The 18,771-nt window shown below is 42.8% G+C and overlaps 1 protein-coding gene across 1 annotated transcript in view; it reads right to left on the reverse strand.

Annotated features, from left to right (window-relative positions):
• NFASC (neurofascin) overlaps nt 1–18,771 on the reverse strand; it is a 371,015-nt gene that overhangs the window by 107,381 nt on the left and 244,863 nt on the right. Inside the window, exons 26-28 of the mRNA XM_086923454.1 lie at nt 9,361–9,615; nt 2,157–2,273; nt 97–246 (exon numbers count right to left, since the gene is read on the reverse strand). Of these exons, the coding sequence (XP_086779580.1) occupies nt 97–246; nt 2,157–2,273; nt 9,361–9,615 (522 nt within the window). The remainder of the gene's footprint in view (nt 1–96; nt 247–2,156; nt 2,274–9,360; nt 9,616–18,771) is intronic.

Below are 18,771 nucleotides of genomic sequence, written 5' to 3' on the forward strand. Positions count from 1 at the left end.
GATAGGGTATATCTGCACTGTGCCGTGACCCTTCACCAGAAAGCAGAAAGTGGAATGACATTAGGTGTGCGGCCCTGCTGGGGGGAGCCGTCTCACCTGAGCTGGTCACAAACGTGATGGTATGGCTGCTGATATTGTAATCCCTGGCATACACCCGCAGCATGTAGGTCATTCCGGGTGTCAAATCCATCAGTTGCACCGAGGGGACCTGAGCTTTCACAGGAACTGCTCTCACTGTATTGTTACCTGAGAGGAAAAAAGGTAATGTCAGAAATCCAACAAGCAAGGGGGTGGGCGGAAGTTCAAGGTCTACGGTTGCTGATGAGAATGAGCACAGCCTTGGGAGGCATGCCCCATGCAATATGTGGCTACTGATGCCACCTATCGAACCCAAAATGGCGTAAAAAGGCTCTCAATGCTCACAGGATGAACATGGGCAGTATTACACATGCTGTGAAAAGTCACAGGCAGCACTGTCAAAGCATGAGAGTCCCATGCACCGAGCAGGCCCCAACGTGGCTTTTCACGTGAAGTGGTCACCCTTAGCATTAACTGCCTCGAACTCCCGTTGTCACAAAGTAATCAGAGCATTCTTTCTGTATTTTGTGGGGGATGCGACATAGGGGATCTGAACAGCAGGCAGCTAAAGTGACTCATTTCACAAGTCAGCTCGACAGACGCCCTTTGACTGCGGCAGGTTCTTCATTCTAAATTGCCAGCAATGGTGGCCTCCCCAGTCTTCAGCTTTGAAAAGATATCAGCTAGCTGGTTGTTACGGAATCCCTCACGTGGAATGTTTAACCTGCTGAACCCTGCTCCATTCTCACCATTTTTCATTCTTTTAGAACGGAGAATGTGATTTTTTTCAGGCATATATTTTTACAGACTTAGCATTTAATTAGAGGAAAAGTTCCATCGTAACCTTGCAATGTCCAATCTCGGATTCCGGAGTAGTAGCAAATTTGTCCAGGGGGCCAAGAGTCCCAAATGTTAACCAGACTGAATGGCAAATGGTATTAGAAACTCAGATAAAATGCTCTTGTGCATTAGGTACTTCAGGAGGCATATTATCAATCAACTCTGCATGGCACAGAAATCTAGATCTGCACGAGGCCCCTGGTCTCACTGCAGGACCCTGGAAATTGTGAGGATGAAAGTAAAATCGCCTGCATGAAGCACGATAATGCTATGACCAGTAGTGCTTGTGAAAACTGAATAGTAATGCTACAAAAACTGAACCACCACTCTGAGATGGATTTCAAAGCTTCAGTCTGTGGTATTCTGAGAAGCTAGATGTCAAATATTAAATGTATGCCTAATGGGTACCCTATGCATATAAAATTAATAAAAAATATAAACGAAGGTATGTCTTTCTCTGCTTAGACTAGTTAAAACACTACACAGAATCCTAAGAGGAATGCCCTTACTGCCAACATGCCCCCATTCCCTAGAGAGGCATGCAGTGATTGAGGTGATGGTAGTGCAGGCAGCAGGCACTGTGTTTGTCTCTAGGTGAGCCCTAGACTCAAGGTGGTGTGTTGGAGACTGCGTGTCCCAGGTGGTGTCACGGGAGGGCCCATCATGAACAGTCAGGTGGCAGATATTGCGGGTGCGCTGAGTGACACAAAGAGTAGTCAATTCTCTTGGCACCTCTTCCTATCTCACAGGCTTCTGCATGCAGGAACCATCGATAGAGCCTTGTACAATGCAGATGTTCGATCACACACACCTCGGCTGACGGCGACACCTTACAGAGAAATCCAACGCCTGCTTTTAATGGAGATGTAGATGAAAAACTCACCAGTGATCACAGTTACCAGCTGGTGACTTGACGGTCTTGGATGACAATGACTCAGCCACGAAAAAGATATTTATGCCTTAGAACCTCAAAGATGCAATTGTGCCAACTCTCGGCTCCGGAGCTCGCTCACTCGCCTGAGTGTAACCGACTGCCCCTCTCGCATAGACATAGCCACAAAATAAGCAGATGTGGGAAAAGTAGACTTGGCTGCGTGTGCAGTAAGCACTTAGACCTGGGACTTGGTCCCTACTCATAGCATTAGAAATGAACATCTATTCTGGGGCCCTGGAAGTTGGCATAATTCCACCCCTTCATTCCACGTTCGGTGCCATGCCCATGCATGCCTGATGCTTACTGTTGGTATACTCAACCACAAACTCCGTCCCAGGCTCGAAATTGTGCATCCATGTGACGTTTGCCCAGTTCCCGTTGTGTACTGCTGTGACGTTCCAGACGGAGCGGCCAAAGCTAGCTGAACAAGTCAAAACAAAGTTAAGTAGGAGAACGTGGTACAGATTCATTAGTAATACTTAATTTGTGGTAGAAAGCGGCTGTCTGACTGCCACATCCTCCAGGCACCTCCGCCCTAAAAGACTGATGCAGTTTGTACACCTTATTAAATGCAGTTAATAAAAATATTACCCTCCACAGCGTGTACGCACACATTCTGACGATAACTTTACTGCCTTTTCCTTTACATTTTGGTGACACATGAACTTTTCAAAAATAAAATGTGTTTCCTTACAATCTTTTAAGCTTCTGCCTAATTTACCTATCTATTTATGCTATTTTAACATTTTTGTAAGAAGCATTCTACTTTGGCCCGTCCTTATTTTTAAAATTGGGTTGTATGTCAGTACAACGCATGCTTTTACCCGGCATGTCATTACAACGCGGAGATTACAACGCAAGTCGTTACAACGACTTGCGTTGGGGGCCACTGGATAGTGGAATAGTTTAATTTTCTATTTCAACTCCAGTCCCCGTGGATAGTAGGGAAGGTGTTGGATAGAAAATTAAACTATTCCCTATCCAACAGCGCCCTCCAGCGAAAGTCGTTGTAACGACTTTCGTTGTAATCCCCGCGTTGCAATGGTAGTGCGGGGTAATAGTTGCGTCGTAAAGGATGTTCCCCTAAAATTGCCTTCAACCTTTAAAACATGACATAGTTGTAAGGGAAAGGAAACAGTGTGCATGTGTACTGCAGAAGTAAAGGGTATAAAATAAAAGGCGAATCTCATTTTCGGGAAAAACGTATATACTCCCTTTCACTTTTCGCCCTTGCAGCTGTAATTTTTCAATTACCAGTTATTCCATTAGTCAAAGTACTTTCTTCCTTATTTGGTAATTATTTCATGCGCCGTTTGCGCCTCCGATAGACAGGTTTTAAAAGCGATGTCTTGGAAAAACAAATATCACAAGTCCCACCAATCGCTGGATTATAACTGGAATGCCTATTCCTTGTACATCCATTTTTTACCCTCCTCTAATCCCAATGAGCCTGGAACCAAACCTTGGGAGGAAGGCATGTAATGATCAGAACAAGGAATAAAGTACACAGAGTGATGGAATTACTAGTAAGAACTTGAAACATTACCTCTTCGACCAGTTCCTTTTCTGTACATTACTCCACGAGTAATGCCCAAGCTATACACTAGGACGATTGGAAAGTAATTACATCACATTCCATACATGCTGCAACCTGAAAAAACATCTATTATTAAAATAAATCTCTTGCATATTACTTCACGGCAGGGAGAACTGTAACACCAAACAATGCTCCCTCTCGGCCTCCCCCAGAGGCAGCCATACATCTAGTGGATCGCCCCTGAGGGACAAGGGACTCCCTGAATTTGGTATGAAGAGGAAATAAAGGATTTTATCCACTGACTGAGTCTGGGAAAGACAGGCATTTGCAGATAAGCACCTTAAAGAACACTGGACAGCAGGAATTATCCAGGCAAAACCATTAGAATTCTCTTCTGTCGGCGGCATCGCGCTTTCAGTCGATTACTATGTCCTTTGGCCTTCCTAAGGGCGCCTCATCACTCCGTCGAGATCCCACATGGGTAGAGGGTGTGTAGATTAGTTGCACTATTTATAGTAACTCACTCTAGTAGTTTTACATGTTACTTTTAAGAGTGATGTGTTTGATTCTAGGAGCTTTATACAGAAATCATAGCTCCTGATTTAATATAATTCTCTTGGGATACGCAGTGTATTTTGTATCATTCTTGTATATATATTCACCTATGTCTGCACTTTTCCATTGTACAGTTTGCACCTTGTATGTATATATCTTACATGAAGAGCAATATAATTTGTACCATGGAGTCAAATGTTGGGTCTTGACTAATGTTTGTATGATTATACTTGCAAAATCATTCTTGTGCCCTGGGCATCCCTCATTTAGTTTTGCTGACTGGTACAGGTGGCAACTTGCTCTGACTGTCCCTGGACTCTGCCTAACCAGGCCCAGGGCCAGTGCTATGCTGAAAGACACTTAGATTACAGTGGAAACATCTACATACACTAGAGGCTAGGGTACCCCGTAGATTGGCATGGCTTCCCCTATAAGACCCTAGTACATAATAGGGTAGGGGGAGCAAACACCCTTTAAGTCCCTAGTATATAATAGGGCATGGCAGTTTAGAGGCCTGCAGCCCTTTCTGTACTTGCATGCGTGTACTGCTGAGGCCTGAGATCAATTTAAAAGTAGACCTGTGTTGCAGAACTGCTTTTAAATGCAAATGAATAAACTTCACTGTTTTAGCATATTAGGTACCCCCAGGGTCTCCACCAGGTGTCCCAGTGGTGGGGGGGGGGTGGTCAGGTATTTCTAAGGAGGACCCTTATAAGTAAGATTTATATGCATTGAGCTTACTGAAATTGCACATTTCACTCCCAACATTATAGTAAAGTGCTTCCCAAAATCGACTTTTGTGCTAGGAACACTGTGGAGTGAGGATATGCAATATTTAGGCATAATCAGAACCTCTAAAGTCTCCCCTACGTGTTCCGGGTGAGGGAGGGGATCCTGTACATATAGGCAGGATCAAGATGTTTGATAAGCCCTGATGTTGGAAAATTGCTCAAGTCATTTTCCCCATTGCAAACCCCCAGCCACATAGGATAGCAAGACAAGAAGTTATTAAATAATAACAAAGATTAGGATGTCATAAAAATACCATTCAAGGATTTCCTAGAATGGTATTGATAAATCCAACAATATGGTATTGTTGAATTTATCCTAAAATGTACACACAAGAAGTTATAAGACTTTCTTGTCTGTAAGCCAAAATGCCGCCTTCTAGTGGTCTGTCCTGATTGGTCAGAGTTAAGTGGATTAGCCAGGCTGCTTTGATGAGGTGATAAGTAGCCCCTGGGGTGAGAGCCATTCTGGGAGGGCAGGGTTCTGATACGTAGGAATGCCAGAGCAGGGGGAGGGGTTGTAAACAATAATCTTCAATAGAAGGAGGAAACAGGCAGGAGAAGCCAGTTTCACTTACACCCCTACTCTTTGAACCAAGCCAGATGGCAGGATTAAGGAAGGAATGAGCAGATGCAAGGAGAAGGGACAGTATGGAGATGAATCATCCTAAAGGTTGGCTTAGCCAGCCCTTGTATCTCTGCTGATAAATCAGCCATGTTGAATTTTGGAGAAACAGTGCTCTCTGGAAGACTATAGTGCCACACTATGGAGGATATGGTCATACTCTGGGGTGTTGTCCTGCACCTCATTGGACAGGAGTGCTCGCCTGCTTGACCCAGACAACTTGGAATAAGCATCTGAGAGGGGCAGAGACTCTCAGCTCTGCTGCTTGAAACTGAGAAGAAGAAGGATTGCCAAGCTGGAAACTTGATTTGCATCATCAGGCCCTGCACTCTGAAAAGACTGCATTATCTGGAACTACAGCCCTTTAGATGTACCTTGTTTCAAGAGGAATAAAGAGTGGCTTCCTGCAAGCTAACAGAACTCTTGTGCATCAACTCTACCAAGAGTTCCCTGCCCGGAGTGTATCCTGTGGACATTAAAGGGTGTTGTGTTCAGGTGCATTGTGGGAATTGTGGTTCCGACCTTTCAATGACCATCTTGGACATTCCAGACCCTTGGATTCTGTTTTGGACACGTTGGACCTTCAATAGGAACTTCAGGAAGAAGTTCCAGAAGTTTGGAAAAGCTCGACTGGACTCTCACAGAAAGGCAATCTGGCGAACCCTCACTGAATAAGGCATGATGGAGGAGGTTGCACTACGACTCGTGACAAATCCTACAGACATTTTTCTAAGTGTGAAGGTAAAGTCTTACCCGGGGCCTCTTGCTTAGTGTATCTGATCAGGGCTCCATCGCGGTTGGTCTCAAACTTTGACTTTATCCCAGTCAGAAGCAACCAAATGTTCAGAAGTGCCCCTGTTAGTTTCTAAGCGCAAGAAAGTGTTCAATCTTTAAAAATTAATATCTCTGGGTCCCTACATTGGACTATTTTCGTTTTGGTGTCATTTGAAAGATACAAATATTTTCTATTGTTTATAAATTCGTTTTTGATTTTTATTGTGTTTTGTGTCTCAATTATTTTCTGAATTGGTCTTTTTAAATGCTTTACATAAGTTAAAAACTGACTGCTCACAGCCAAGCTACCAAGGGTTGAGCATGTGAATAATTCTCTGCGACCTATTCTGAGCCCTAAACTGCATTAGTGGCCTTATTGCCAGTGGCAGATGCACATTGCCACTACTTATAACCCACAGGGATATGTACTGTGTATTTTGTATCATTCTTCTATATATTCACCTATGTCTGCTCTTTTCCATTGTACAGTTTGCACCTTGCATGTATATATCTTACATTAAGAGCAATATAATTTCTACCAAGGAGTCAAGTGTTGGGTCTTGTATGATTATTTATCCACATAACACTAATTACAATACAATTCCAGTAAATTATTCAAAGTCTTTGAGACAAGAATGAGCTCTCAAGCATCATATGGCACCACTGAGTCCTGTGTTGTTGATAGCAATTAGTTTCTACTTTGTTGATGGACCCGACAGACTTTTTGCCTTCAATCCTACTGTTTTTGCCGGCTTCGTTTTTGCTGGCTTAGGACTCTGCACACTTTACCACTGCTAACCAGTGCTAAAGTACTTCTGTTCTCTCCCTAAAACATGGTAACATTGGCTTACACTTTATTGGCAACATCTATTTTACTTGTAAGTCCTTAGAAGAGTGGTACTACAGTTACACAGGGCCGGTAAATTAAATGCTACTCATGGGCGGCTCCTCCGTTATGGCGGAGGAGCATCGCCCCCCCTCGCTGCCCCCCCTGCTGAAAGCCAGCAGAGGCAAAGGACATAAATAAAATGATAATAAAACATATTTATTATCATTTTATTTTTCATCCTGCAGGATGCCAGCAGAGCTGAGGGAGGGACGGGGACATCCATAGTGACGCTGCAGCAAGCACCAGGGAGGAGGCAGGAGTGTTGAGCATTGCTTTGATAGGGCCGGCCAAACCGGCATGGGCACTAAGCTTTTCTCCAAACCCGGCTGCTTTGCACAGCCGGGTGGAGAGGCAACACATGCTCCCAGAATCAGTATGAGCGCTGAACCATGGCGCTCAGACCAATCCCAGCATGAGAGGCCATGCTGAAATTGGCAGCTGGGAGCCTGCGCTGGAGCAGCAGCTCCTGGAAAGAGGGGACGATCAGGAGGAAGGCAGCGGCTGTCTTAGCAAGTGTTATTTTATGTATTTATGATTCTGTCTTTTTTTTGTTTCCCCCCTCCCCGCCTCACTACTTCACAGTAAGAGCAGCCGCTACTGAAAAACATAACAAGATGTCTGGATAGGTTGCAATTTGTGGGTAGTGCGAGTGTAGTTATTTGATTTTCTTGGACTTCAGCTTACAAAGATGGTCTATCAGAGCCACCATGCCTTGTAATTTAATGAACAGAACAAAGAAGTGTGCAAAGAGGTAATGTATTTATAAACTGAATTTCTTTTTCTTTACTGATACCATTTCATGTTTTAGAAGTTAAAGGCAATTTTACAAATGAAGGCCAGCCTAAGTAGGAAAGGGCCAGGTTATAAAAGTTGCTGTACAATAGTTAGTTTTGTTCCTCCTCAAATGTATTAACATGGAAAATATAAAAGATTTAACAAAAACAAATCTGGGATCAACGTACAGCTATTGGAGGAAAGAATTAATGTAATAATTTGAAATGCAGGGAGAAAGCAAACACAAAAAATCAACTGTCTGGCTATCAAAGGGATGAATAAAATTGAAGATCAGCAATATCAGGAGACAACATAAGACTAAGAATCAGCTATACTGTAAGAGGACAAACAAAAGTGAATATTTGCAATGTGAGGAGCCGGATGAACGAAGTAATGATAAGCAATGTACCGTGGTGCGAAAAAAAAGATAATCACCGACACCAAAAGAGGACATTTGCAATGTCAGAAGCAGGGTAAAAAACAAAGGTAAGGATGATGAAGTAGGGATCGGCAATGCCATGGTGGGGGTTGGGGGGGGTGAAGGGGTGGAACAGGAGAACTAAAACAATCAGTGAGGGCGAGAGGAACCAATGAAAGTATGGATGGCCCAGCAATTCCACCATTCTGATTTCACTGCTTTGGTTAAGATCTTTATCATTTCACGCATGCTCTAATAAAAGAAAGAGGGGATTAGCAGGGTGTGCATGAAATAGTGCAATGATGCTATAGGCAAAATATGAGCCATGACTAGTCTTTTCACACATCTATAGGCAATTCACTTCTGTCTTACAAAGTGCACCTAGGTCTTCCCCACAGCTCGATTACTTTTTAAAAACGTGCAATGCATAAAAGAGGGGAGGAGACATTTTTAGAGATTTTAAAGTGAAGGATTAAGCATGTGCCTAGGGTGCCTACAAGTGCTGTACACACTAGTCATATAGGGTAGGGGCAGAGTGAGTTATGTGTCACACACTCTTTTTCTGATGCTCTCAATTCCTCATACTACAACATCTGCCATTAAGGGTATCCTGCATGGATGTTGAAATATGACCGAGTTTTGATGAGGGTACCTATCTAAACTGCGACCTCTCTTTGGAGCGTGAAGGTATCTGCCCAAAGAGTTTTATAACTGAAAGGTAGCATGCAGCTCCGAGAAAGAGACCTCTTTCTGTGTGACAAGAGATGTAGATCAGTGCAACTTCCGCTCAAACCTTAGCCTGTGCGGGGGCTGGAATTATAAGTGCAGAGTGTACCGTACCAGGTAGTTATAGAGTGTGATAAACACACAATTTACCACAGATACATTTTGACAGGAAATTCCCAGTAAATACGGGTACTTCTATATTTTGGTGTAGAAAGCACCAAAATTCAAGTTATGCCCCATTTTCAAGTGCTAAACTTATAATAGGCAATAAGTATCGTCCTCAATGCATTTCCTGTGTATTGGATTTTAACAGGTATGATAAATATCCACTAGCATTGGACGGTACTCGTAATTAGGGATTAACTCTAGGTATAGATGGAGCAGAGACTGAAGAGGATTTAAAACTAGAAAAAATCAAGTACCAAAATGATGGATCTCTGTAATGGCAGAGAGAGGGCCGCTGGTGGTGGTGGTGGAGAGAGCAGTAGTGGTAGTGGGAGCGCTGGTACTTGTGGGAGCACTGGTTGTCGTGGGAGCGCTGGTTGTCGTGGGAGCGCTGGTTGTCGTGGGAGCGCTGGTTGTAGTGGGAGAGCTGGTGGTAGTGGGAGAGCTGGTTGTAGTGGGAGCGCTGGTACCGGCTGTAGGTTGAGCAGTAGGCACAGGCACCCAGATCACAACTGGGAGGAAAACAAAACAATCAGATTAATTAGAATAGGTTCACCTTTTTACAAGACCAGAAGATGCTATCTTGAGACTTTAACACACTGTTGAAAGGCCATCTTGAAAATTGTGTCAGGAGTAAAGGCTATCTTATAACCTGGACGGGCATACAAAAATAATTTTGAAATAGCAAGACTAGAAGAAAAATCTGTTTTCAACCCAATTATTTCTCCCACTTTATTGCATCTTTTGTTACAGCAGCCATATGGTAATACCATTCCTGGTAGATGGCTGAACACAAGGTGCAAAGAAAGTTGACACACATTAGTTAAGCGAGAGGAAGGTAGGTACTGCCCTCCTAAAGGTCTTGTCAATGATTTAGTGGCCCTCAGCTGTCCCTATCACAGATGCCAAGATGCCAAGCACTGGTCTCACGACAACTGGTCCCGTTTACCTAGCCAACACCTCCTCACTGATGACATACAGGTTTAAAAATTAGTTGAGTTGAGTTTTTTCCAATTAATAAATTCTAGTTTTAAGCTACTATTTCTTTTTTCTTCATTAGAGTTTAAGAATGGTATTTCTCAATTCTAATTCTATATCTTTGGTTTTCAATGAATAAATGAAACGTTCCAGTTCTAATACTAGTTTTCCAACTGGGAATGTTCATAAACAATAAGTAGTTCCACTGATGTATCGGAAAATAGAACATTATAATAAGTGATTATATTTCCTAAAAACAAAAAAACGTATATTTATCTTAGATTTACTGGACTCATAGAGTTAGCTATTCTTTTCATTCAAAAATAAAAAAATTAGAATTAGAAAACCTTTTAAAGTATAGAGGAGTGCTACAAAATGTGTCGTTTTCAAGGAGAAAATAGAAACTATGTGAACAATTGGAGTTTTCAGACAGCAACTTCATGGAGATAAGAAAAGATCCCTACAACTTTAAGGTAGCCTGCAGACCACTGTCCCAGAGTATCTCACCCTGGCAGTAGGTGCCTCAGTTAAATTGATGGAGTAACCGAATTACCAATTAATTTCAAGAGGAAGGGCAGCTTGATTATTAATTCACTAAAGAGCTCCACGATAGAGAAGGCTTACAAATAAGCAACTTTTTCTTGTCTGTATTACAAACTGCAGTGACGGTACTAAATCCTAAACCGAATTGTAAGCCCATCCCTGTATTTAGCACTGGATAAAAGTCAACCATTTGCTTATGTGACGTTAGCCCAAATCTAGACAATTGTGTTTTCTGCCCACATAAATTCGCCTTTAAGAGACTGGTTTAGAAATATCAGAAATGGAAACATATTAAAACTGAAGTCCCAGCTTTCCACAAAGGGGAATGAGTTCTTGGTTTCCCTGCAAGAGTTTTGTGAGTGTTTTATTAGCATAGTATCAGTCAAGAAATCATCTACCTCATAGTGGGCTGTTTAGAAGTAGCCAACCCAGAATGAATGGTCTTATAATTTGCAGATAAATATTATAATCTTGTTTCCCAATATGAAAAAAAAGAACTTTTCATATCCAAGCCTTGACTTGGCAGGATGCAAGTACTATAACAAAGAACGGCTCCTCTTGAATATGGAAGACCTGAGTTTGTTTTTGTGACTAACGCATACAAAACCAGGTGCACTGTTGCTTCTCTGGAGGGCGCTAGGGAAACCTGATTGTTGGAGCCACTACAATGTACTTAGGATCACTCTTGTTTTGGACTTTCTCAACACAATGACTGTTGCAATTAGTTGTGAGGAGGGAAATGTGTAGAGATCTTTCTGTGTCCAGCAGATTAGGGCATTGCCCTTCATTCCTGTTTATAGGTAATCAAACATTTGGACTGTTTGTTGTTGTAAGAAAGCCTGCAATTTGGGTTTGGAGCAACAGTGTCATAAACCATGCCTCTACTTAATTAGTTCTGTTAATCATTGTTGGGGCAGTTGTACACGTGCACAAGAAAGAAACAAGATGTGAACTGTGGGTAAAAGGACTGCAGACTAGGTGCACCACTCAGGTTCAGGAGAGAAGCAAGCTATGTTGATTACTTTGAAAATCAGGTCCTGTGACTCTGAAATGGTCCCATATGTGCTTCACGTCCTGGCAAGGATGCGTCAGGCACAATGTTTACTATGGAAGCAGTTGCTGAAATGGGCCTTCTGCAATCATGTTCTCTGAGGAGCACCACAGAGTAGTACTGCAATCTGCCAATATCCCCAAACCTGAATGCACTTGCACCATTGTTCCTCGGGTCTTTGCAACGACTTAGTGTCCAGATACACATCTGGAATAATAAAAGTAGATGATGCCATTGAGTGTAGGGTGGAATTAATGTGCTGTCCTATAGGATGAAAAGTGGAGTATTCAAGAGTTTTCTGGGATAGAAAACTGTCTTCCCTAGTTTCTTAGTGAGTTAATGGTGTCTTTCAGATTATAGATGGATCCCTTGCACCAGAAGTGATGTGTGTTTGGCAAGGATTATCTGGAGTCTCCGAACTGGAAGGAAGAATTATAATATTGGGAGGTATTACCAAGCTATTGGAACGATGAAATGTGATTAGACTGTCACCCACATGAGAACAGATGAATAATATCTTTTACTTGAGATGAGGTGCTGAATCCACCAATGATTCAGAGAACAGCAAATTTATTCCAAATAGGTGGACTTGTAAATAAGCATTCTGTTGGTCAGTTAAACATATCCAATACAACTGCGGGGAGGGGAAAGATTGGGTATAGAGCTAGCACCCTGAATGGTTTCCTATATGGATATTTGTTTGCTGTCTTATGGTTAAAAATAGGTTGGTATTGGTGTTTTAGAACCTTCTCTTTAAAAAAAAAGCAGCAACATTAAATCTGATGTCCTTTATGGAATAACAGGACATGCTCCACTACACACACTACCACTACAACATGCAGTGGTCTTGTTCTTGCAACTGATAGCAATGATAATGCTAAGACACTTGGTGGACTTGCATATACGACTTCGTGTGAAATGTCCCTATTCCATCTGTATTCTGTGTTTTTTCTCCACTCTATGTTGTGACGCTTTGCCTACCAGAGTGGATGACAGGAGAGAGGAAATAACAGACCAATTCGTTTGTATTAACAGGCGGCCTCTCTTGCTTTTAAACTCCTTCTGAGATAAAATGGCTGATTGTGTTGCTGTTACTGAAGGGAGAAGTGATACCTAGCAGTAAAAGTGATGATTTAATTTATCATCAACACTCAATGAAATAAGATGATCTGTAGTGGAGGGCCACCCTCTAATATTTTTTCCTCTAGATTCAGTGCCAAACTTTCTGCTTTCTTGAAGTTTTTAGGTATTCTCTCCACCAAATCCTTCTTTGTTGTCATATATTATGGCATTGAGGACACAACACAAATGTAAGAAAGTAAAACCAAAAATAATATATTTCTTGTTAATTGCCTGAAAATTACCTTATCATTCTGCGATGTTATCTAAATCTAGATAAGGGTGAAAAATGAAAAACAAATGCCTATCTGGAATGAATTTGAAAGGAGACAGCCAAGGGCTCCATTATCATGCTCAGAGGATCCAGAAAAATTACTACGGTGTCATCTGCTTTTATGGGAAACAGAGTTGTTGTCTACCTCAAATGTCCAGTACTATTTCTTAGCTTCAGGAACCTGCTGCCTGTTTAACCATATGTCTTTCTCTTCTTTTCTTCACCGTAAAAAGAAGTTGAAAAAAGGTTGACTCAGTTCTCTAATTTCACTTAAGGCTGTTTTCAAAATGGGATTGCTAGTTTTCAAATATTTAATTGAAAAGATTAGATTCGATAAGCGGTTTATAAAGCGCCTGGTTACTCCAACGGAGTGTCCCCGCGCTACGAATTCTTCCTCCCCGTCAGTAAGCAAACCCCTATCTGCTGCCTCAACACTAATGACCTAAAAAACAAGTTTTTAACTTCCTACGGAACAACACTTCTGAAGGCTGCATCCTAAGATCCAGCGGCAGCTGATTCCACATCTGGGCTGCTAAAAAGCCAAACGATTTACCTCCCAACCGGGTTCTATGCACTTTTGGGTTAATCAGCCCAGTGGTGCCCGCAGACCTAAGATTCCTTTTAAATCTATTAGGAGTAATTAAGGGAAACAGATAACAAGGGCCTTTCTCATTTAAGATTATATGACAGAAGCATAGGGTTTTTAAATTCACTCTGCCCTGCACCGGGAGCCAGTGTAGTTCTGCGAGAGCCGCCCCCAAAGGGGCTCGCCTTGAGATGTTCAGTAACTAAAAGGCTGCTGCATTCGGTTCTCTCTGCAGCATTCTCATAGTAATGTGTCTTGAATAAGGGCACACTGGGTTATATCTGTGATGGACTGTACTAATTATTCATACTGGGACGCAGGTGTATAGTTTAATTGGCTTTTTTCACTGAAGCATTTTCCTTTTAACCACCATATTGACTTACATCAGTTGGAAAGTGGGGATAAGGTATACAGGAGCACACCAAGGAAATGTATATCTTGTTAAACAGAAGAACATTTGTCTTAAAAAATATGTATATATTCTATTATGTAAATATATGCAAAGTAGGAACGAGAAACATACGCAACAGGTAAAGAAATAAAGTGAGAAAAAGACACTCAGACGTAATTAAGAAGACAAAGATTAATTGGACAAATAGGTTAAAAAATGTACCAGAAAATAGGAAAACATTATTATACATATAAATAAAAAAGACTGCTTGGTAACAGCATGTAAAAAAAAAAGGAAAGATAAAAAAGTCATAAATAGAAAGATAAATGATACGTAAACAGCAGGCCTCAAAACAGCACAGTTCACAAACAACATTTTATACAGGCAGCAAGTGGCAGGATGCACCAGATTCTGCAAGCTGAGCAATGAAGAAGCACTAAAAGCAAAGCCCATGCGAAAGAAGAACTAGTATCACTGCGTAACTAAACACCCACAATATGTAGCGCACACCCAGTAATGGAAGCAGAACCGGCCACACAACCTGCCATGATGACAAGAATAGAGCACTCCGTACAATCACAATCCAACAACAAGCAGTGCAATGCGCAGCTCATGCTGGATGAAGGAAGAGCGGCAATGCAAGCTCTCCCAGTGCTGCCTCAAGGAAGCCCAAGCTGGAGTAAAACCAGCGCCTTAAGTGGGAACATACTGGTAGGCTCTCAATACATGCACTTACATTATTTGGTAGGGTGAGTCCCAGCACTTCTCCACAGGGATGCACTATGATCAGTAGTAAACTACCGACACACTCGGTAGGGAAGAAGTATTTTGGGACATTGAGTACCTGCACTTCTATCTATTTTATGTACTGCAAGATGTACTGTAGATGCAAGAGGGACCTGTCGATCATGAAGTGGAGAAGACAGAAGCCCTTCCACTCTACTAATCCAAGAGAGGTCACATGTACACATGGACTTGACGGTTTCCAGGCAGCGCCCTAAATGAAAATCACAGCCGAACCCCTCCACAAAAACTGCTCAAAGTACAGGAAACAAATGCCCTGTAGTCATGACTGGGTGTATAAAAGCGTGGGACAGCTTACTGTGGAGGGAAAAGGGCACACCCACAGAGCATTAGCCATAGAACAAGCGATTGTCAGCACTTCTCTTCCATAACCTAGCCATAAGGAACCTCTCTCAAGCATTTTCTGTCCAGCCCAGGGTAGGAAGGGTAACACCAGCAGACGGACAAAGCCCAATTAATGTTGCAACCTCTATTACCTACAGCGATCCACTCTCCAGCTGGAGTGTACTGTCATAGAAGGGCATGGGGCAGAAAGATGGTCAGGGGCAGTCCAAAAAATGCCTATTCATATTTGAAGGCTACTGGATAGAATGAAACACGATGGGCAAACGCCCTTGCTTGACTTGGTCTCTAAGGCCTTAGAAAGGGGTGCAGAACTAAATGCAAACGTTATGTGTAACTTTTTAGAAGAGGTGAGAAAGAAAGAGAATTGCAAAAAAGTCTACAAACATTACAACCAGCTTGAGGTATGGCAAAGGAAGTGGAAGTATGCATTCTGCAAGTCCAACGCTACCATCAAGTCTCCGGGATTCAGGGCAGACAGTACTTGAGTCAATGTATGTATGTGTGTTTTTATATAGCGCTCGACTTACCCTAGGGCATCTCGGCGCTTGCCTTGGAAACCCGTCCTGGCTTTTCCCTGTGAGATAACCCGTACTGGGCATCCCCAAGGTGAAAGCCAGGCTGGGAAGCTTGTTGGCCTTGGTGGCTGGGAGGGAATGAACATTGTTAGAAGCCCCCTCAGTAGCCACGAAAGGGGTAAAAGGATGACTGGGGTTGATGAGGGGCCATGGATAGGTCCAAGGACCTGCCCATAGCTCTGTTGTACACAAAGTACTCCAGTGCTGAATCCACCTTCTCACCAAAAAGGCAATAGCCATTAAAGGGCATGCCCATGAGCGAGGCTTGTACAGCCCCTGAGAAACCAGCAGTTCTCAGCGAGGTGTGGCGCGTAATCGCCACCGATGATAAGATCGGTCTGTCCAGCGAGTCGGTAGTGTAAAGTCCACATCAAATGGTGAACTTTGCCGCAACTCTTCCATCAGCAATAGCTTGGGAGAGATTTGGTCAGGCCTCCTTCGAGACCATAGGCAGCGCTTGCGCAAGTGAGCCTCACACAGTGTGATGGTATTGGTCCAAAAGGCCCGCGGTGCTCAACGATATTAGTGGTAGGCTGATGGAAGAGAAATTCCTCTTTCTGAAGGTATCCAGCCTCTTGGATTCCCTATTCAGTGGAGTGGTAAGAAATGCGTTGGGGTGCTGTGTGAAGAAACTGGGGTCCCAAGGAGCAGCATGATGGTGGTGGGCAACTGTTCTGTACACAGGAGCCGCTGTGCAGGGCTTAGGCCAGGCCCCAATTAGGACATTCATAACAGCTTTGTTAAACTTCCTGCTGCAGTACCTCTGTCAAGATGTTCACACTGACTGCCAGTGAGGTGAGCCTGAATGTCTAGGACCTCAGCTGCCCTCAGTACTACCACTGCAAAATAGGCACCCTCCTCCATAGCCACGATAAGGGGAGAGACTAGGTCAGTGCCTGGTGAGGTGTCCAAACCACTGGCATATGCAGGATCCTCGTACCAGGCCTGTCAAACGAAAAAAGAAATAGCTCTGACTCGGGAAAGCATGGGCCGATGATGCACATAAAAAAATATGTGATAACAGCGTCTGCGAATTAGATATGCCGCCAAACACATACAGCTTTTACGTGCTATGCCGGACACGTGTTTTTTAAAATAATATACAGTCCACTGGCTGCATGGTGGAATGACTGTGCGTTTGTGGCGACTTTTGGAAATCCTCAGGTTTATTATTGTATGCTTACTTCCACCCAAACTCTCCAAATACTCCACAGTGACAAACGCAGGTTTAAGATCAGTATCAGTTTTCCAAGTTAGTGGGGTTACTTTGCAGTGTGCTTGATAAAACCAATGGAAAGGGGACCAGCTTTAGTGACAACAGATCAAAGGTCTTTTCAGGGAGGCTGGATTGTACTCAGAACCAAGTCCCCTTTTGGTACCCGAGTTCAGGAGCCCTCATCTCAGAGCTGGCTGATTATAGTCAAGATTTTTGGGTTATGAGGCACCCAAGATACTGGATCCTCAGATCCAGGAAACTACAGTTTAGAATATCACCCAACTAGAACTTAAAATAGATGTCTCTGCTAGAGTTAGAGCTAGAAAGACATGGGTGATCAGCAAGCAGGAGCCTACCTCATACTTTGGCCTGTAGAGAAAAAAACTCCATGCCACTCTGGTGTTGGATCTGGACAGCTACAGGTCCAGGGGAACATGGTGGGTCAGGGACAGTGCATGTGCACATTGCTCACTGTCTTGAAATCTGTGTCTGTATGTCCATGACCTTGGGTGTAGCATTTTTATCTTGGCCAATTCTGAGCTGCAATGTTCTCGAGACTGCTGAGAAACTGAGGACCTCAAAGTGTTCTCACCACAAGTTCTAGACAGCCAGGACCTCTTCTTTGCTAAAGGCCTTATGATTTTCTTTCTCAGGGCAGTTCAGCATGTTCCAAGTCAGATTGCAGTACCAAGGCTTCTACCAGTGTCTAAGGCAGGAATCCCACACCTTTTCCAATAATAAGAGCTTCTTATGTTCTATTAAAATCAGCCTGAGATACTAACACAAATTATCAGTGTTACATAAGTGGCCACTTCAGACAAGATTTCATTAATGATCATTGCTTGCAGGATTACAAACAGTGACCGCCTCAGCGCATCATGCAATGGCAGTCAGTTTCGCCCTGATTGCAACAAGAGGCGTACATTGAGGGACCACTGACTTGCACAATATTTTCAATGGTTTCCAAGACTTTTTTTCTGGACTTTACCTTCCAGAATATAGCAGATTTAAGTGATGTGCCCGGAAGTCAAGTCAGAGATTAACATTCATATGAGTTGCACCACTGTTGGCCAGTAGACATTGGCCTTCAGCATCCACCTACAGATGTAATGTGCTTTATTTCTCTGCAGACCTTGATTTAAGGCAACCCTTTCTGTCACAGGAGCTACTTATGGTATATGAAATCGTCCTGAGCTAGTAATATTACCAGGTCAGAGAAGATTACATTAGTAGGCACTGCAAGCAAGATTTTGGATTTGAATTCGGAATGCCTAACTATGGTTATTACATGACAGCTTTGGCTACAATTCCCCAGGCACCAACGTAATAATATTAGCGATAAGTCTACGCAATGATGCATGATTGAACCATCAAATATTTGAATTTTGGGATTCATACATTCTTTCAACCAAGCAAAAGCTTCTAATTTTGTAGTCTGGGCTACACAATGGAGAGCTACTTACAAGTAGCTGGAGAGCTACCAGTAGTTCAAGAGCTATTTGCTGGAGAAGCCTGGTTTAAGGTATACGTCTATCTTGTCTGATATAGTTAAGAGAGCTGTGAAATGCTGCACCCAAGTAATGCTATGTCCTAGAATTTTTTGCTGTGAAGGCTTTCATCCTTATAAATGGTAATGGGCAAGATCCATCATAAAGCTATGAAATTCAAGGATAATATTTATCTACTTAAAGTCAGGTCTGAAAGAGATTAATATTCTCATTGAAACTGACTGTAGGAAATGATTATAGGTCCATCCAGTTAGCACAATCTGATAGAGGCATCTAAT

Source organism: Lissotriton vulgaris, chromosome 5 (genome assembly GCF_964263255.1).
Source record: "Lissotriton vulgaris chromosome 5, aLisVul1.2, whole genome shotgun sequence".
In the NCBI taxonomy this organism is placed as follows: Eukaryota; Metazoa; Chordata; class Amphibia; order Caudata; family Salamandridae; genus Lissotriton; species Lissotriton vulgaris.